The sequence below is a fragment of the Semicossyphus pulcher genome, unplaced genomic scaffold (assembly GCF_022749685.1).
Source record: "Semicossyphus pulcher isolate SPU_LCO1_2020_fin unplaced genomic scaffold, fSemPul1.0.p SCAF_13, whole genome shotgun sequence".
Lineage (NCBI taxonomy): Eukaryota > Metazoa > Chordata > Actinopteri > Labriformes > Labridae > Semicossyphus > Semicossyphus pulcher.
Genome location: NW_027211637.1, coordinates 20095851 through 20116609, shown reverse-complemented (window position 1 = coordinate 20116609; position 20759 = coordinate 20095851). Strand labels below are relative to the sequence as shown.

The 20759-nt window shown below is 43.7% G+C and overlaps 1 protein-coding gene across 1 annotated transcript; it reads left to right on the top strand.

The window, feature by feature from the left end:
- Positions 1–1678: 1678 nt before the first annotated feature.
- LOC138590202 (EMILIN-3) lies at positions 1679–18023 on the top strand. Its single transcript, XM_069660787.1, has 6 exons — positions 1679–1863; positions 12834–12956; positions 13891–14213; positions 14336–14682; positions 14799–15149; positions 16103–18023. The coding sequence occupies exons 1-6, from the start codon at positions 1679–1681 to the stop codon at positions 17246–17248; spliced, it is 2475 nt and encodes an 824-aa protein (XP_069516888.1). The 3' UTR covers positions 17249–18023.
- Positions 18024–20759: the final 2736 nt, after the last annotated feature.

The window sequence follows — 20759 nt, the reverse complement described above, 5'->3', positions numbered from 1 at the left end:
GAGAGTGCATACTTAAGTCATGGAGAGTCCAGAATGAAGAGAGTTGCACCATCCAAGCTCACAAACAGGGAGGGCTACAACCAACGTTAGCTATTGCACAATACCACAACAGTCACTACTCCAACAAGCTTCCAGCACCCTCTAATTCTTACCTTCAGAGAATGCAAAACTTTAACACTGCTACAACAGAATTGTTGATACATTTTTTTTTAATGCTTTTTTTGGCCTTTCATGCCTTTATTTGAGAGAGAGCAGCGGAAACAAGGGAAGAGAGAGCGGGGTATGACACACGGCAGAGGGCTGAGGGGGGGAACCAAACCCAGGGCCACCACACCAAGGACTGCAGCCTCCACCAAATTGTCAATACATTGTTATTAACAGAAAGTGAAACTAAAAAGATGTTCTTTGGAAATTTGGGGTCTTCCAACAATGTGTCTGGCACAGGTCACGGCCGTTTTTTGCAGCTGCAAAATCGAACAAAACCATCAACTGACAAACATCTTCTCTAACAGAAACAGGATTTTTTCTGGCTCAACAAACATGAATTGAAACACTGATCAAACGCAGACGCTTTCTTTTTATTGGAATTGAATTGTTTTGCGTAATTCCCAGCGCAAACCCTCTGAATAACACAGAGGGCAGCTGTGCATGAATTCAAGGACTACATGGAGATACAGCACGACATAAGCAGGGGGTCTGGGTGTGGATCGCAACTGAAGCTGTGGCTGGGATTTTTAATGAGTGACCGCGGTGAGGCAAGGAGGAGGTCCATTGTGTCCGGATCTGCAGCGTCTTAGCTGGCAGCGGCCGCAGCCACGCACATGGCACCGCACACTGGGGCTACGCTTTGATGTACAGCTGCTGCCAGAGCAGATGGAGGAAGAAAAGGAGAGGGGAAAGAAATAAAAGTGTTCAGGGATTAAGGAGACAAAAACTTTGGAGATGGAGAGAGCAGGGAGAGGAATGGTGAACAGAGACACAGCAGAAAATACTGAAAAGTTTTCGCTCTTTGAATCTGATTTGAACATGTGTGTTTCTGTGTTTTAGAAAGAGAGGAAAGAGTGACCGAACCATATTAGCCGTCACCCCTCACTCCCCCCTTGTGCAGAGCAGCCAGGCTGGAGTTGGGGTGGGATATGCAAATCCAGGCCGTCTGTCTGCCTGCCCCTTCAGAGGCAGCAGAGCAGCACGCTGCTGCCTGCACACACACCCTCACTCATGCAGAGTGCAGAGAACTTGAAGGGTCGAGCCTAGTCTGCAGGTCGCACACACACTCTTACATGTGTGTGTGTGTATGGAGCTGAAACTTCCCTCCTTCTTTCTCCTCTTTCTCCTTTCCCCTCCTCCTGCACACCTTTGTGTTGTTTTCCTTGCCCCCTCTTCTTCCTCTCCCCTCCCTCTTCAGCCTCACTAGTTCTCCCTCCGCTCTGTCCTGTGTGCTCAGACTGTGGTGAGTGTGCGAGCTGAAGGCGTGCGGGGCGAGATGCTGCTGATGCTACAGCTGTTTGGGCTCCATGTCTCCTTCAGGGCCCGCTGAAGAAGAGAAGACTGCACGTGAGCTGAGGGAACTTTAACTCAACTTTCTGAGAGACCATCAAACCATTTCCTCCAAATAAGTCGCATTTCAAGACTTTGGAATTAATTGAGCTTTTGAAGACTTTCAGAAAACACAGAAACAATGAGGACCAAGCTGGGGCATCTCTTTGCACAGACCTTTCTCTTAGGAGTGTTGCTTTCAGTGGTGGACAGCAAAGGAACTTTCTATGGAGGCCCTGTCCACCCTTTCTATGGAAACAGATACAACCTGTACAAGGCTGGACTCAACCCTCACCACTCGCCAAACAAGCCCATGACCCGCCACAAGTAAGTGCTCTGTTTTTTTGGACTCCTCACAGGCGCTAATGCACGTTTTATTCCCCCTTCCCATCCTGCAGGGTTTTCAATCCAAAAAGCATTCCAAGCAGGACCCACCTCATACTGTATTTCCCCCGAGAAACACATGTCACCGGCGAGCTGCAGAAAAATATGGTTTCAGTTAGGGGCATCAGCTCGGTAACGGATCCCTGAATTGACTCTCTGTTTCTCTCTTACTCACCATCAGCTCTTTTCTGCGGTTCACACCTAAAACCATCTGTGGCCGGGGATAAACATTATAGAGCAACAATGACATGCAGCGTTAAGAAAACAAAGCCGTCATTATGGTCTTTATGGTGCGGCGAGAGGGGGGTGCTGAGTTGATGACAAGAGTATCGATCCCTTACAGGCGCTGTATGTGTGTGTTTATGTGTGTGTGGTGGGAGGAGGGCTCAATTAGAGGCAGGACTGACAGCACAGCTGGGGACCTGCTGCCAGAAGGGAGTGGTACAGCTAATCTCTGATCAATATAAAAGCAATAAAACAGTTGTCTTGCATTGAGATGGCTATTGAAAGCTTGTTTTCTTCTGTGCGACTCCTCCAGAATCAACAAGAAGAGGCGGAGGATCTTCTGCTTTTAATCTGATCGTGCTGATATTGTCAGGACAGTCAAACCACATGAGCACAGAGGAATAAAATCCCAAACTATGCGTGCTATTTGAAAGGCAGTGAAGCTGTGAGATGAAACAGAGCCTTGCAGATCTATTTTGCCTGGAAAGGGATGGCTCGATGTTTGGCCTGCAGGCCCGTTTCAGCTTTCTTCCTCCCTTCCTTCCCTCTCTTTTTGCATGGCTTCCCCTGAGAGCTGTTATGTCTTTGGACAGCTCCCCAGCTACCTGCTGCTTCACTCAAACTGCCACAGACACCGCTGATCGCCCAGCCCTGCTCAGTCTGCCATGCGCCCTCTCCTCCAGGGGAGCCGGCTCGTCATCCATCCCTCTCCCACTGTCCTGCAAAATGTCATCATTTACATACATTACTGACATTATTTCACATGTCACATAACACATCACAACAACTTACACGTTGCCCACTCTGTATGATTTTTGGAGGAGGCTGTGGCTCAGAGGCAGAGCGGGTCGTCTTTTAAGGGGTTGATTGGCGGTTTGATCCCTGTCCCCTGGAGTCCACATGTTCATGTGTCTTAAGGCATAAAAAAACAGAACCCCAAATTGCCCCCAAAGGCGACATCTTTGGCGTATAAATGTGTGCGGATGTGATCAGATTAGTGGGCCGCTGAGTTCAATGCATGTATGTGTAAGTGAAAGGGTGAATCTGACGTGTAGTTTAAAGCGCTTTGAGTGTTAAGAAGATTAGAAAAGCGCTCTACAAGTTCAAGCCTTTTGCCGTTTTTAGAAATGTACATTTAAATTCGGATAGTTACTTATCAACAGCTACGTCAGCCGTGGTGACCACATGCCGCAGCAGTCCCGTCGTCATAGGAAAGCCACAGAGTTTAAACACCCTCTATCTCTGAATATATCTGAATATAAGGTGATCCCTGAATGAATGAAGGTTTGCTTACCAGTGAGCCTAATGAGTATAAGTTATTATCAAACTTCACTACTTACACTGCTTGTTCAAAAAACATACTTTCAATCAATAAGTAGACATGGCTCATGTCAATCATGGTGCTCTCAGTACTTTACACCTCATTATACTGATCCAACTGTATTATTTTTTCCTTTTTCTTTATTCCTACTTGTCCTTCATGCCTTTTACGTCTTACATAAATCACCTTGTTTTGCCTTGTTGATGAAAGTTGCTATGCAAATAGACCTGCCTGACCTGTGCTGTATGCCACATCTCGTCTGTGTCCATCCATCTGATACTTTAACTCTGCCGTTCTCGTGTCCTGCGTGCTGCCGGCACATGACAGTAGAATCAACTGACTCTTTAACTGAGGTGCCAAAGACTTTTATTTCTGTTCACCCGTGCCATTTTACGCCACATAACACATCCCAGCCCTGCATCTGCAGATAAATAGATCGTTCTATTCCCAACTATGTGATCAGCAGTGACAGATGGTCGTTCTGCTTCTGGTAGCTGCTAATGATCCCCCACATGTGTCTGTGTCCAACTATAGTGTTTATACAAGCACTGCTGACCCACCTTGGACACAGCGGGCCCAGAGGACGTGTCAGTGTCAGACCACCACCACAGATATATGAGCTCAGTTGTTGTGGCCTGATGGTCAGTGGAAATAGAGACTTAAAAATAACACACATGCACATGACGTGTGTGTGTGCATCTATGTATGGGTGTGTGTTTGAGAAGGATGTCGCCCATGTGCTTTTACAGCTTGTAAATACAAACTTTTGTTTTGCTCTGACCACACGGTCACGTGGACAAACCAGTGGACGGTCACGTTTGTTTGGCGAGATATTTAGAATTCGCAGCTGTCGGGACACCACAGACTTTTTTTTTCTTCACGTCAAATTATTATCTGTGTTTTGGCAGCAACGTCAGTGATTTGATTTCACAGTCATTCCTTTCACTCAGTGCAACCACATGCTGCAGAGGGAAAATATGTTGGCCTTTAGCCTTCTAGTCTCTGACTGTGACATTTTTATACTTCAGTGTTGAAACTTTTGACGTTATATCTTCATCTCTAATTGTCTTTGTTGCACAATACACAATAACACACATAAACTGCACAACAGGTGAGACGTAATCCCAGAGCCTTATGCTCATCCCCGGGAATTGGGTGTGGAATTGGGTGAATAAATCAATTAGGGCTCCAGCAGATGCCACATGTCTTCTCTGATCAGATTAGAGACATATCCAAGGGCTTTTCCATGATGCATTGGACAGAGATCAAAGGGGAGAGGTCGGGGAGTTGGTAGAGGTTAGAGGTTATGTGTTGGCGTTGTAAGTTTGTGTTGAGCGTCCAGCAGAGGACAAGAATGGAGCCAGTCTCCTGCTAAGGGTCACAGAGGCTGGGCAGTAAATTCCCAAGCTCCTGACTAGAACAAATTGTAAGTAACGGTTTGCTTTCAGTGACCTTGATGAAAACATGTTTGCTATCTTATTTTGGTAAATGCATATTGGATAACCATAGGATGGAAAACTGACTCAAAGTAAGATTGTTAAAGGGATAGTTTGTCTTAAAGGGGGGTTTTGCCATGTTCATGTGGATGCCCAAAGATGGTAAATGGTGAAGCAAATTGAAGACATACATTTTGTTTTTCATTGACGAAGAAAGTCAAGTTCTCCTGCTCGGGACCTGTACCAGCAGTGCCTACATGTACCAGGATGCATTGCATGCAGGCAGCCGCAGCTTGGCCTCACTCTATTGCTAATCTTTTGCACAAATACTCTGGCTTGAGTAAATTAGGACACAAATATCAGCCAAAACACTGAACAATGTGACATCTTCTGCACTCATGTTTCCGGTTGCCATTTTTCAACGTTGGGTTTATAGTTTTGCAATTAAAGCAAAGGTTGAGACTACATATCCCAGCTGAAATGGCCTTCAAGTGCATCTCTGTAGAGGCAAATGACAACACTGAACTTTGCCCCAGAGACACAGAGGAACATTGACAAAAACAGCTGCCATTTTTCAAACTATCTAACCTGTATAAATAGAGATAAGGTTGAAAATCATATTACAATATCTTTAAGTCATTGTAACTTGTTTCTTTTCATGGACATAAAATGTACAGCTGTAAATTGTCTAAAAAGGTCTTCGCCATTCAGTCCTCATGAAGGTCAAAGGCTTATGGGAAATGGTGTGCATGGAAGACATGCACAAAACATTTGATCAACTTTCACAGACTACTGTCTTTATCTAAACACATGGAGCGAGCAGCATGACAAAAGACTGGATGTTTCTTATTTCTGGAACAGAACCAGGTAGTTCTGCTTTCCCCTTAGCTCTATATAAATATTATACAGGGACTATTTCTTTATATTACACACACTAGTACTCTTGAAAAGTATTGCTTTGGCTTGTTCAGCATCCTCCTTCTGTGCAACACATTTCTACTGCTGTAATTCCCAGCGTATAGAGCACATTGAGCCGAACAAATGTACAATTCTGCTCCGATACTCTTTTATTTAAACACACAGGGAGCTATTCTTACTCAAAGCAGATTATGCGCTTTGGGAAATGCCAGAGGATAAGTTATTGATGTTTTTTCACTACTGGTGTTTGAGCCTCTGAATGTACTCAGGGAGAAAAATACAACTAAACAAACCACAACTTACAGAACATACGACCAACCAATGCAGCCACTTGTGCAGTTATCGAATTGACTGCTAAAAATGGACTTGGTTTCCTTGCGTACATGGTTTTATTTCTGTAGTGAGGTTTGGAGGCTGATGGCTAAAGTTAAAGCATGGAAAAGTAATGATGTGCCTTTAAGTCACAATAACCAGAACTCGCAATGAATGATCCCTTCGTCCTAGAAGTGGGAGTATCACATATTTCCTTTGACCCCAATCAGACGTCCATCAAGCCTGCAAAAGGGTCCTTCAAGCCCTGCCAGTTGGCTAGAAATAGGTTTCATTAAAAGTACATATATGGAAAGAGATGGGCCCTGGAGGAGAGTAGTTAGCCCATAGACACGGCTGTTAAAGGTCCCATTAAAGATTGCACGGCTTTCTATCTGGCCTGCTCCGGTCATAAATCTGTCAGAGGAACCAGCAGCGGCCCGGGTTCAAACAGTCAGGAACCCTGCAGGTGACTTTCGAGCCGGAGCGTCATAACAATGAAGGGAGAAGTGGCAAAAATGTTAGTGCCTGGAAAAGTCAGGGTCATGATGAGGCAGCACAGAGCACAGCATTAGAAACAGCAGTGAGAGCGGAGCTGCTACGATCAGATAAGTAAACAGAGATTACCTGCAGTTTGCAGATGAAGCAGGAATATAAGGAAAGACGGGTTATGAGAATAAAGGGTGATTGAAAGGTGAGTTGTTTTGAGCCCCAGCAGAGGGTGGAGGTCCTGCAGCAATAATATTTGCAGAAAACGCTCCACATGAGAATCTGAGATGGGAATTCCGCTTTCCCCCTGGGAGGCTGCGAAGCGATTTCGGAGCTGTAAAGCTATACTGGAAATATTTACAGTCGGACCAGAGCAGCAGTCAGAAAACGACACGCTGCAATGACAGAAGGAAGACAATGTTTTGGCACTGAAAGCAGAGAAAGAGTGTGGCTTCCTGTCCTAAAGAGGTGAAGAGTGTTTAAATATTGATTGAAGAGGAAGAGTTTAAGGTCAGGTGAGGCTGGGAGCTGCACGAGAGACTTATATACACTGATGAATTTAAATATGTGTTATGTCAGATGGGTTGGGTGGTTTAGTGTGGGTGTGGGTCAACTGGAGACTTTTAATTATTTTGGGTGTTTTCTTGCTGTTTACAACGTGATTCAGCTTGTAAGTATCTTGCAACACAAGAGAAATATTTTTTAGTTGGAAAAAAAAAAGTGTAGAAATGTGTGAAGTGTGTGAAGTGTCATCAGAAATATAAAAAAGCCAATATGCACTTCTGGCCCATGAATACAAGCCCTTTTGATGATCTGCAGTGTGGAAGAGTTAAACAGGCAATGAGTTACACTTGACTCAGACTTTGGTCCATTAGTTCAGTCATTCTTCAAGTTTAAAACCAGACACAATGTGATGAATCAGAAGTAATTGACATTAGATTAATTAGAAACGGTTCATAAGTTCAGTTGAAGAAAGCACTCTGATCAGCTGTAGCCATGCTGACAGCTTGGCTCCAGGCACAGCAATGTTGGCGGGTCAATGTTGAAGCCAAAAGAGCCCGCGTGACGGGCCCTGCCATCTTGCGAGGATGACGTCATTTGGAGCCAGAGTTGCTCAGTAGAGATTGGCGCGTGGAGCAGCCGTAGCCACTTCCGCTAACCAAAACACACACTTCATCAACAGAGCTGTCAATCATCCTTTTTACAGCATCAAATAACTAATTAAAAATAAACCTGTCAGAAAAATTAACATTTAGACGTAATTCAGCATGATAAGAACAAATTTTAAGGACATAAACCATGTTTGAGAAACATTTATTTGGCGTGTATTTTGATTTTATAGTTTGAGTCATGTCCCATCTGTTAACATGGAGGAGGCGGGCTTTATGACCTATACTGCAGCCAGTCAGCAGAGGGCGCTCAAAATGTCGTCCATCTTTTTATACTCTCTATAGTCTCGACTTCGATATCTCAATCAGTCAGTTATATTCAAATAGTGTCAAATCCCAACAAAAGTTATCTCAGGACACTGTACATATAGAGCAGGTCGAGAAAGTACTCTGTTATATTTTTTACCCAACATTAATCCACCAGTGAGCAAGCACTTGACACAGTGGGATGTGAAACTTCCTTATAACAGGCAGAAACCTCAGACAGAACGAGACTCATTGTTGGACAGCCATCTGTTGCGACCAGTGTAGTCGCCTTATTGGACAGTCACAAACTAATGGATAAATGGCCATGACAGTTGGTAGAGACACATTTTTTCCAAGATGAACCGTAAATATAAATTCTTCATCCCCAGACTTTTTCATCTAAAGTTTAAAGTTGTTCCATTATTTCCTTCATGATCAAATTTATGCTTAACGAACTACAATCCCATCAGCCTTAGCTGCATTTTGTGCTAAGTGAATTAAGAATTGTCAGCCTGCTGCTGAGATAGTGAACATTCAAAACATGCTAAACATGTTCAGAATTTTAACAATATGATACTGCTCGTTAGCATGCTGGTTGTTAGCATTTAGCTAAAAGCACAGCTGTGCTAAAGTTCATCCTCACAGAGCAGCTAGCACGGCCGTAGACTCTTTGTAGGATTTATTACATATGAAGGCGACTTCCTATTCCTCTGACCTCCTTCACTCTTCTTTTTCTAAATCACTCAGGTCATTTGAACAGATGCTTTTCTTCTCCTTAGGGCAAAGTGAAAGTTAAAGTTCATCATAACTTTACTGTTGCTGCCCTAAAGCTGAGAAATAGCTCACCTGCCGTCGCTTGACATCTTTAAATCTTGTCTGAAATTTCTCCTTGAACAAGTGTTTTGGTACCACGATGCCTTTCATATTAACTGTTTATTATGTTTTTTATCATAAATAATGTTGGCTTGACCTAAGTGACCTTTACTGTCTGGCACTTACAATGTAATCCTGTAAGGCCGACCTCTCCCCTCTGTCACCACTGAGCGCTAAAACAAACACCAGAAAGTATTCATACTGTCTAAAAGCAGGCTCCTTGTGCCACATTGGTTCAGGAATGAGGTGTGAAAATAGCTCAGAGAAGTCTTTCTTTTTCTCTCCTTATTCTTCTCATCTCAGGTCCTATTAGATCAGAACTTCTCATCCTTTTTTCTCTACAGTGTCCACATTAGTTCTGTGTCTTACAGGCCGGATATCCTCTAAACGCACACACAAGCAGACCAAACAAAGTTGTCCCCTACCCTGCAGCTGCAGGACGTAGCTGGGACCACTGCAAATACTAAAGACAGCATTTTCTTTGGTCACACATGAACACTTTGACATCAGTGGTTCATATTTCTGCCGATAGAGCACGTGTAATCCTCCTCCTGAGGAGCTGTGCGGTCTCTGTGGATGCAACATTAAAGGGTCATGAGCTGCATTGCATGTGTCATATATGTGAGGGTCTGCTCAGCTCACACACACTATCACTATCTCACAAGTCGAAACTCCACATTCATCCTGTAAAGATCTGTTTTTACGCAGCAGAGGAGGTGACCTGCGCTTGCCCTGACCATCACTGCGGCACAGGGGGACAGGATTTATCTCAGCGCTCCACTTTGATTCCCACGGAGCCAGAACCCCTTCTGCTTGTACGACACTGAGGATAAAATATCACTCACAGACCCAAATGACATTGACAGATCTATGAAAACAGGCAGAGAGCGGAGCGGGGAGGGAGAGGCCGAAACAGAGACCACAAGAAGGTTTTTTTTTCATCCCATGTACATCTGGATTCCTGCACTTCTCAGACATTGTGTGTGAGTCCGAAGGTCAATGGTTCTCCCCAGATGTGCACCTGACAAACAAATCGGCGAACATGGTCACTTTTCACTCCACTGATCAGCTCGGCGAGTAACATGAGAGGGGTCTCACACTTAGTGTACTGTATACACAGACGTACTCGTGCACTGAGTCTGCTCTCCATCAGCTGTCAGATCTTTGTACGCATAGAGAAGCCTTTTGTAACTCTTACATTCACCAAAATCAAAGTCATAAAGCTCCTTGTTGCAGAGAATACGTACAGGACTGCCAGCAAGAATACATTTCAAAAGCCATGGCTGAACATTTCAACGATGAAGATGAGGCATTTGAATTCGATGGCCTTCCCGATTTATTTAAGCCAGAGTATACGGACGAAACTCAGAAATTGAAGAGAGAACTACGAGAGAGAGAGGGGGGCAACAGGCAGAGGAGGACAAAACAAATACACTAACCTACCCTTTTTCCATACACCAACACAACAATTTCTACCAAAATCTCTCAAACTCTAACTCACGTTTCCACCATCCTGTTCAGGTAACATCGAACCGCCTGCGAGATTTCAGAGCGAGACTTGTCCTTAAAACGAGACTTCAGTTTCTGGTTACACAAAAAGGATCTTACTCTTTGAAAAAAGGACGATCTTTGTAAGGATCATTTCTGTAATGTTGTCGGACACCTGGAGTAACAATCTGAGCCTGTCAGCGGCAAAAACAAGCACAATTGGTGGACGTACTTTGATCGGGCGCAGTTGCCCCAGGGGATCATGTTGCAGCCATTGTGGCCATATCATGGCTACGGCGGAGGCCATCTACTGGACCAATTCCAAATGTTTTGTTGTTATAAGTCATTTCAACACAATTTTGTAAAAATAGGGCCCAGGTTAAAAAATACAGAACTTTTAAGTGGTAGTTTTTAACAGTCGTATGTATCACTCACTTAAAATTTTCTCCCTGGAAAATGTAAATAAAGGCAGCATGCAGTTATTCACTTCGTCTGACACCTACCCACCGCCAGCGGTTTTGGGCATTAAATATAACTATATAGAAATAATCTTGTCTCTGATGGTCTGGTTTGCTTTTGTAGGTCATATAGAGTAATCAGAATTAATTTTTAGTCTGTTTCATAACCAGGAGCATTAATCCAGTTGCTTTAGAGGACAACAGTATTGTCAGTTTACTCCACAAGTGTCTAAAACCATTCACATGTGGATGTGATCTTGTAAAGATATACTTGTGCCGTTAATACATGTAAAAAAGAAAAAAAAAGTAATTTATTTTCTTGCCAAGGGCTCTGTGTACTCTGAGAGCAGCAGATGAGAGCAGAGCGAGTGACCAGTTTTAACCCCCCCTCAGGGATCGTAAAGAAGCCTGCAGGTTCAGCCCTGCAGAAGGCAGCATCAGAGGACAGAGCAGAGAAAGAGTGAGATAGTTTGTTTGGAAATTTTATGAGTGAAGAAAACATGCCAGAAATGATCATGTAGCACGTGTTATTTTGACTTCATTTCATGTAAGCAACATCTGAAACATAAAAACACAATGTCTCCAGACAGATCTCCTTGTTTTTCTGCTTAGAAAAAAGTCTTAAATTGCCTGTCTGAGTCTTAAGTGCTTAAAAACTCCCATCATACCACATCGGTTCAGGTCACAACCACCATTTCCTCAACAGTGCCTGACCTGGCAGCAGGTTGTCAGGCTGGTATGAAAGGAGCTCTGTCATCCTGACTGCTGCCCTTTTCCTTCCACTGCTATTAACATATGTCAACACGGGCAGAGTGGTGACACACACACACACACAAACGCTGTCAATGATTTGCAGAGAGCAGCAGCAGTGCAGCGGTTTCTCACAGACCCTGACAGGCCATCCTGCCTGTTATCCCTATGAACCTGTTAACTTGGCATTCAGGCTCCGCTCGGCCCTCGCGTCTCTCCCTGCTCCTTCAGACACTTCTATTTGTCCCGAAACAGCTGCAGAGCAACGTTAAGTACCGCATGTGTTGCTAAATGCTCCCCTCTGAACGTAAGAAATGCTTCACATGTGAGCCTAAAGAGCGCAGATCATTGTTTCCTGTGTTGCACGGGGGCCGGGGGAACATTTAGCAGTTGCTCTAGCTGCACTGGCAGTGAAGTGAGAGATGGTCCAGCTCCAGCATGATGCAACAACTGCTCAAGGTAGTTATAGTGAAGTTATTATGTGTTGGATGCTGGACATCTGAGGAAGTCCAGGATTGAAAACAGTCGCAGTTATATAACCTGTTTCTCTTTGTCATAATGATTTTAATAAGTGTTAATCAACGAATGAATGTGTGATAAGTGATGTGCTTTGAGCTGGAAAGGAAACACAATATATCCAAGAAATTCCCAGGAAACATCCTCTGACATCATTCTGGCTGATGTCGGAGGAACCCATACATTTTTTGGCCAATATCTTAAAACATATATGTTTTGAATATAGCTATATATTGAGGACAGAAAGAATAATCATACAAGTAAACAATGACGCTCATATTAGAATGACAAATTTGTCAGGAGGAAATAATCACCCAGCTGGAGGTGGAGTCGCAGCAGCTCTTCAAACTGAAATATCAGGGGGAGGATTAGGTGTTGTTTTATTAGCTGTTAGCTTAAAGTCATACTATGTTATTTTTGAGAGTTACACACTCCTCCTTTTAAAATTAAAATGTTTCAATGACTGGGGATAAAACAGACCCTTCCGAGATTCAGTGCTCTCGGGGTTTTTCTGATACACTTCGAACACTAGTTTATGATGGCTAAAAGCTACATTTTAGGATTTACCGTTAGCGTCGTGACTTATTACTACAGTGGTTGCTGTTTAGCAAAAGCCATGTAGCTTTTTATGAAGTTTGCCAGGAATAGAGCTAAATAAGGGCCACTGCCATCTTTAATAAGACTGAACTGTGATGTCACTCTGCTGTCTCCACAGAAACCACTGCGCCTACGTGGTCCAGAAGAACATCACATGCACCATGCAGGACGGAGTGGCTACCTTTGTGAAGGCTGAGTACACCACCAAGTGCATCTGGGGTCAGAAGTGTCCTGTCGTTATGTAAGTTCAAAACTATTACAAAATGAAATCCATGAAGTTCCACTTTTAACAGCTCAATCTGAGTCCCGGGACGTTGGGTTATGAGCTTAAAAATATGTTATGACTAACTGCCAATCAGCAAATGCAGCATGTTAAACAATGTGGAATATATCAATGCTGCCCTCTAGTGTTCACATGAGGGGCTGTCCATATAAGGACATACAGGTCCACAGCTGCATGCACAGCTGTGTTTGTGGTCAGAGCGCTTCTACAGACAGACACCACTGGGGGAAGTGTTAAGAACATTTTTTCAAGGAACATTAGCTACCACTACTGTGAGCACAATTTTTTCTGCCCAGTAAGAATACCGAAAAGCCCCTCCTCATTTATTATCCAGGGATGCTTCTTAGTTGCACACTTACTGTTATGAAACCCCCCTAAAAATAACACATACAAAAAATGAAACAAAAAATAGCATCAGTTTTATAAATCATGACACAAATGGTACTTATCCCTAACTTTATCTACTGTGAGTATAAGATTACAGTTGCTTTCAAAAGCCTCCACAGAGGGGATATAAGGGGAGTGGATTTTCTGCTCAAAAAAATGAATGTGTGTGCGTGTCAGAGAAAGAAAGAGGAACAATGAAAGTTACAGTCACAATCGAACGGAAATTCAGCTTTAACAAGATAACACCGACTTTGGGTGCTAACCGTGCTTCAATCCTCTGCCACATCATTTACATTACATTTATCTTAATCTCCTAATCTCCCTCTAATCCATGTTTAATCCCATCAAAAACAACTTCATCCCTTTATCTCTGCTCTGCGCCTCCCATATTCCCATCCTCCACCCTGGCTCGGTGTTCCTATATTTGTAAAAACAAAAGCAGCACTTGTGATAGAACTCCTAATTCCATGTGTGACTTACTGTGTTCCTTTAATGTGTCCTCCAGGTACAGAACATTCTACAAGCCAAAGTACAAGGTTGGTTATAAGACGGTGACTGAGCTGGAGTGGAGATGCTGTCCCGGGTACTCTGGAGAAAACTGCTACGATGGACCCACGGGTCAACCTGATGTCATGGTGCCACCTTTCAAAGGTCCGGGTTTGCCACATCGCCCAGGCATGAAGGGCTTCCCCCACGGCCCCAGACCCCCTGTGGATCATAAGCCTGGAGGAGGCCAGCTGGAGCCTGGCAGACCCTTCCCTGGTGTGCCTAACCAAAGACCAATACCCACAGGACAACTGCCTGCTGGGAATGGAAAACCAAACTATGGTAAGAACAAACCAATTCATTGTAAAGCCCTGGGGGATTTGAACTAGCTCTACTACACACCACTGCCCGTAATGCTGCATCAATCCTTGTTTCTCCTTTGTGCTTGATCCTTGGAAATACAGGAAACAAATTTGGGATTTCAGGAGTGACAGGAGAACGTTTGGACCGTATGGAGGACGATATGCGTCGCCTCACCCAGGGTCTGGACACTCTAAACGGGATGGTTGCTGGACTCGAGGAACGATTGCGAACATCTCTCCGGGAAGACACCAATAAAATCCTGGTGTCCTTGATACCCAATGGTCCACGAACGCCTGACTCTACAGTGGGATTCGGGGTGATCCCAGATGGGACTCCTGATGGACTGGAAGGAGGAGAACGTTTCACTGGATTTGGAGACTTAGCAGGAAGAGTGACTGAAGTGAGGGATGAGCTGCGAGCTAAAACCCACATCTTAGAGGAGATTCAGGTTAGGGACCAATATGCTTATACAAAGATAGTGTAACGGTACCAATCAGTCAAGCCTCTGTTCTCCTTCTTTTATTAAATTCTACCCTTTTGTCCTTCTCACCTGTGTGTCCTTAGGGTATGGTGCTCGGTCACGATGGCCAGCTGAAGAGGCTGATAGACGGAGCTAGAGGAAGGCCCATCCCTGGTCCCGGCTCCACTGGCCACCTGGACGAGATCCTGGACGCCAAACTAGCTGATATTCGGGCTGAGATCCTGGATGGCTTTGAGCGCCGTTTGACCGGTCTGGAGAGCCACTGTGACTCAAAGATTGGGGAGGTGCAGAAGCAATGCCACAGGGAGCACATGGATGGCCAGGAGCAGATGCAACAGTCTTTGGATGGAAGAGAGACTGGGCTCAGGGAGGAACTGGGCTCTTTGCAGGCCCAGATCCAGGGCCTAACTCTCACTGAGAGCTGCTGTGGACAGGTATGGCACAGATGTGATTGTTATTTGATCCACATGCTATAATAACATCTAATTTGTCAAGTGAAAAGTATTTAACTAAATCTAATAATGAGGGTTTGAATGTAATGAAAACTCCTCAAGCACTGCATGGCACAACAAAAAATTTGACTGAGGGCATGAAGGATAGCTCGACATTTTAGTCAGTATGCTTATTTGCTTTCTTGCCAAAAGTTATTTGAAGATGATAAAGTACTTGCCTGTGTCTGCAAGATAAATTTAAAGGTCTAGCTTGGAGACAATAGGCTAAGCGTATCATAAAGCCTGGAAACAGGGGGAAGTAGCTAGCCTGGCTATTTCCAGGCTGGCTATTAAAGGCAATAAAAATAGCCTACTAACTTCTCTAAAGCTAATTAATCAACAAATTTTCCCTTGCTTAATCTATACAGAACAGAAGCATGAAAATTATCTTATTGTGATTTTACAACTGGTTTTGTGAGGGCAGTGACCAACTGGAGTCTTCACAAAACTGTGACGTTGCAGGCCAACAAGCAAATATTCCAGGAAGTCAATTAGCCAAGCATAGAAGTAATCCTGCTTTTACACTTTTTGTAAGGATTAAATAGATTGATATCACACGGTAATGGGTCAGCCTCAAAGGTGCTGGAAGAGGGATTTATTTACCAGCTGTAACATCCTGTTTTGAGTCCTTAAGCTAAGCTAAGCTAAGCAAAGCTAACCAGCCTCCTAGCTTTAGCTTTGTATTTTTTGCATGGAAATGAGAGCTTTGTCAATTTTGTAATCTAACTCTATACAAGAAAGCAAATAAGTGTATTTACTTTGATGTAAAAAATCTCATTGATTTAATACTGTACATTCCAGACTATGCTAGAGCAACATCTCTATATAGTAATCAAATACCACTTGACATTCTGTTGAAAAAAACAAATTAACAAATATGTTATTGATTATTGCAGGTGAACAGTCTGTCTCAGCGTGTGCTGCTGCTCGAGGAGTCTGTTAAAGGTTTGACAGAATCTCAGAGACAGCTTCAGAATGCCCTCACCGACCAGAGCATACACGTGGAGACGCTGATCGAGACTCGCCTGGTGGACATAGAGGGCCGCCTCAATGCCACAGATGGGGGAGCTGATGGAGTGCCGGGGCTCCCTGGCGGTCTGGACGGCTTTCAGACTATGCTGGAGGACAAGCTGAAGACCCTGGAGGAGCGGCTGTTCGTGGCGGTGGAGGAGCTGAGTAACGCCACAGCTCCGGCCCTCCTGGAGGGTCAGGTGGTCCCAGCGCTGGAGACAGAGATCGAGTCTGTGAGGAGGAGGGTGGAGGGAGACCTGGGTGGTATTCAGAAACAGCTCATAGATCTGGAGCTCCTATGCACCTCTTCTTGCTCACCCTCTACACCACCAGCAGGGGGTGTCAGTGTCCCTGATGATGAGGAGGATTGTGAGGGAATGGAGAAGAAGATGACTGACAGACTGGACTCCCATTCTAAACAGCTGGCTGGCCTGAACAACACTATACACAACCTGTTGTACCGTATTGCCCAGGAGGACGCAGAGGGCATCGTCCAGGGGGAGATCACCCTCCTGAAGGTCAACATCAACTCTGTGAACCGCACTCTGAAGGGTCTGAAGGACTCTATCAGCTTCATTGCAAGTGAAGTTGGCCATGCTAACTCTACCTGGGAGCAGAGGGAGCACCAGCTAGTCAACCAGGTGCAAGGAATCACCAAACTTGTGGGCCACCAAACCTCCCTCCTGGGCGCTGGCGATAGGCGGCTGGCCCAACTGAAGGGAGAGCTAGCGGCCTTGAAGAGACGGCTTTCCGGGGAGCTCCAGGGCTGCCGGAGCACAGCCATAGAAGTCCAAAGAGAGGTGAAGGACGTGGATAGCAGAGTGAGCCAGGTGGAGGGCCAGTGCAGCAGCCTGGGGGAGCTGGCGGAGCACCTAGAGAGGATCAGGGCGGAGCTTGAGACACACTCAGACTCCTACCTGGCCCAGGTGAATGGCACCCTTGCCGTCCATTCAGAACAGCTAGCCAAGCTGAAAGGGGAGGTGAAAGACTGTGCAAGCAAAGGAGCAGCCAACCAAAAAGGAGACCAGTAGCATCTAAGCTACAGATTTTTTTAATAAAGAGACTTATGAGTGCTTCTCATTAGGCTCATGTGACTTCCTCTGCTTCTCTCCTCTCTCTTTCAAATCCCATCTGCACAGATGCAAATTAACTGAACCGGTGAAAGTCGTTTCCCATAAGCTCCCTACCCCAGTGCCTCCAGATGTCCGGGGTATTTAGTTCAGTGAGGTGAGGAGAGAAAAACACAGAATACAAAGACACACCTATGGTTGTATAGCTGGGCAATATTTTCCCCTGAGATTTTATTCTGTAGGGCATTTTGTTTTTTTCCTCTGATCATGATTGTTACGTTCTGACATTTTACCCTGTTTAACTTATATGAAGTGACTGCATTGCTATGATGTTAGACTGTTTGTATTAGAGCAATGATAACAGAACAAAGTGGATGAAATGGGACTAATACGCTGCTACGGGTTTCTACTGACAAGCACACTTGACATCCCTTTGTGTGGACACTTGTCTGGTCTTTTTGAAAAAAATACTGTACGTCAACTTGGTGCTATTTACATTTTTTGTAAACTTCTGTGTTAAACATGTTTAAAAATGATATGTACTTCTGCTTTGACAGTTGTGTTTATTTCCTGATGCACTGCTCCAAGTTGAAGAGTAGTTCCCAAAGTCACCATCGGGGGACAGTGATGACACGCTACATGGAAAGGTGGATGAAGACATAAGGACACTTAAGGGTGATTTTAGCCATTTGGAAATGTAGGCCTCTTTCAAAATGCATGTGGGTGTTTTATTTTGAAAATTCCAATTCATAAATTTTAAATTTAATACAACTTTCCCTGAAAGGGGAGTTATGTATATGTGACAGCTTGCCTGTGGTGTTATCATGGGGGTTTATTATTATTGAGTAATTATTGCTATCCCACGTGCTTTGCATTTTTTTTATTAATGGACAATATTTTCTTTATTGCCTCCATTTATTGTGTGTCAACAAATACAAAGAGCTGAAAATAGTGGAAAAAAGAAAAAAGAAGAAAACAGTTTCAATAAACTCAAAAACAGAAATCGTACAAGGAAAAAAAGTAGGAGCACACTACCACTGCAACCATTTTTTATCACACTTTATTTTGATAACAGCGCTAAGGATTGTTAGATAAGGTCACAAATCTGGTTAGTAATAAGGAAACAATTTGACCCTGTTAAGACATATTATCACTAGCTCTAATGATAGATGTGATAAAGAAAACAGTGCTGTCAACGTCTCTATGTTGAGCCAAATGCCTTGCCCATTAATATCTGCCCAATCCTTTGGTAGATGGTAAATGGACTGTGATGGCAAATGTCTAAGTACCATTCTCCAATCAGGATCTATAGGCATTCATACTATGGCTATGCCTTCAGGAGCAATTTGGGGTTCAGCGTCTTGCCTAAGGACACTTTGACATGTGACTGAAGCGGTCAAGGGATCAAACCCCCAACCTTCAGATTGAGAGATGACTGACTCTACCACTGAGCCACAGCCGCCCCGAGAAATTTGGCCTTTTTTTATGTAGTTATACTTCTTTTACCAATATATCATAATTAATGACTCATCTAAACACTTTGAAAGCACTTTGTTTCCTGTTTTAGCTTTCAAAATAAAGCTTGTGATTAAATCATCTGCAGATGCACGGGGAAATTTCCTTATGAGGGAAAAGAATTTAGTCTCTTATTAAGTAGAGTATATTTTCATCTTATTAAAATCCATTGGAAAAGATGTGACAAGGAGGGTTGAATCCTTGATCTCCTCAAAATTTGTTGATCACAAAAGACAAACTGTCCCTCTGGTTTGCTCCAATAATCTTTAAACCAACCTTTTTATTATTGTCCAGGCTTTTTTTGTCCTTCACCAGCAGGCTGCATGTGGAACGAGCCAATAACTGTAAAGGTCACAGAAAAAGTTGACCAAAATAGGAAAGAATAAGAGATTGTAAAAGTTTTTGAGGAAGGCAAACTCTTTGCAGTAAGTACTTTAGAGGCAATCACTACACCTACTAAGGATCCTATATCTATGTCCATTTGAGAAGTGAGAAGGCAGTGTGTTAATCTTATAATAATAAAAGGGCTTCTCCGTCACATTTACTTCTCTTAATACCTTCTACCAAAGATTTAAGACAGAAAACAGATTTTGAATTATGACTGAGCCCCGTCAGCTTGCACTGTCTGCAGGTTTTCACAGCATATCAGCGCATAGTTTAAGACAGCAGCATCTCTCACTGATTAACTAGCTGTCAGCATGTAATGGGGACCAGAAGTGTATCATTAATATATGCTGCGCAGCATATTGGCTGCAGGAATCTGAGGTGTGACTGCACAGTGTAAGCAGTTTTGTGGGAGAAATTCATTTTTGTTAAAAAACCCTGACTTTACTAAATTGATACCTGAAGGTAACTGTGCTTATTTGATAAAACTGAACCTGGAAAAGCATGACTACAGACTGCAGCAGCTCACAAGACTGCGGTCACATGAGGCGGTCAGATGATAAGGTGAGGTCATAGGGTGAAAGTGTGGAGGATATAACAATGTTTGTGGAGTCAGAGGTTAGGCGGGACTCGATGATAATGAATGAAGCGGAGTGAAATGAGCTGTAGAAATGAGTCGACTTTGCACTAGAGAAGCGCCGTCAGCAGCTCTTCTGGACGGCATCAGCACATAGTTTTTAAACACAACATCTCTTAGTAACCAGAACAGGATGGAGCAATCACAACATAATGAAAACCATGAGGCTAGACATGAAATAAATATGCTGGAGCAGATGGAGTGGGTGGAGGTCACATGGAAATGGAGATATGTAGCCTATATGGAAATTATGAGAATAAAACAGGAGGAATACAAAAGGATGGATGTGTTAAGATATGTTTAAAACATACAATAATGAGATGGCGTCGTGTGAAAAAAAGGCTGTGACTAGGGATGCTCCATATTATCGCCGTTATCGGTATCTGCAGATAATGGCTTGAAAATGACATATCTGCATTTTTCTCTCGATATTTTCCGCTGATAAAACAACGCTTTAATTGACGATATGCTACGACATTAACTCGGCACGAGTGTGCTCGCGCACTGCCTGTGCAGTCATCAACGACATACAAAAAAGACTAAAAAGTCACAGAAACTCGAGCCAATGAATAGAAGTTTAACAACTTTAACAACTCTTAAGTAGCTAACAGTTAGCTCACATTCTCGTCATTTTACCGGACTTAACAATATCAACAGGCTGAAAATACAAAGCTAACGCTAGCCGACGCTAACAGAGTGTAACATAAACAACAGTGCAAAATTAAATTACATATTCATAGACATTGTTACATTGTTCATGTAACAAGGACATATGTTGTTGTTGTAACAAGAACATATGTTGTTGTTGCTCTCTTTGCCTGTCTCTATCCTGCATCTCCTTCTGTCCCATTTTCGGCCCATCCAGTCGAGGCAGATGGCTGTTCAACATGAGTCTGGTTCTGCTCGAGGTTTCTGCCTGTTAAAAGGAAGTTTTTC

Coding starts and splice junctions, on each gene's coding strand:
- LOC138590202 (XM_069660787.1), top strand. CDS start 1,679: ATGAGGACCAAGCTGGGGCATCTCTTTGCACAGACCTTTCTCTTAGGA. Junction 14,683..14,798: donor ACATCTTAGAGGAGATTCAG/GTTAGGGACCAA, acceptor GTGTGTCCTTAG/GGTATGGTGCTCGGTCACGA. Junction 15,150..16,102: donor CTGAGAGCTGCTGTGGACAG/GTATGGCACAGA, acceptor TGATTATTGCAG/GTGAACAGTCTGTCTCAGCG.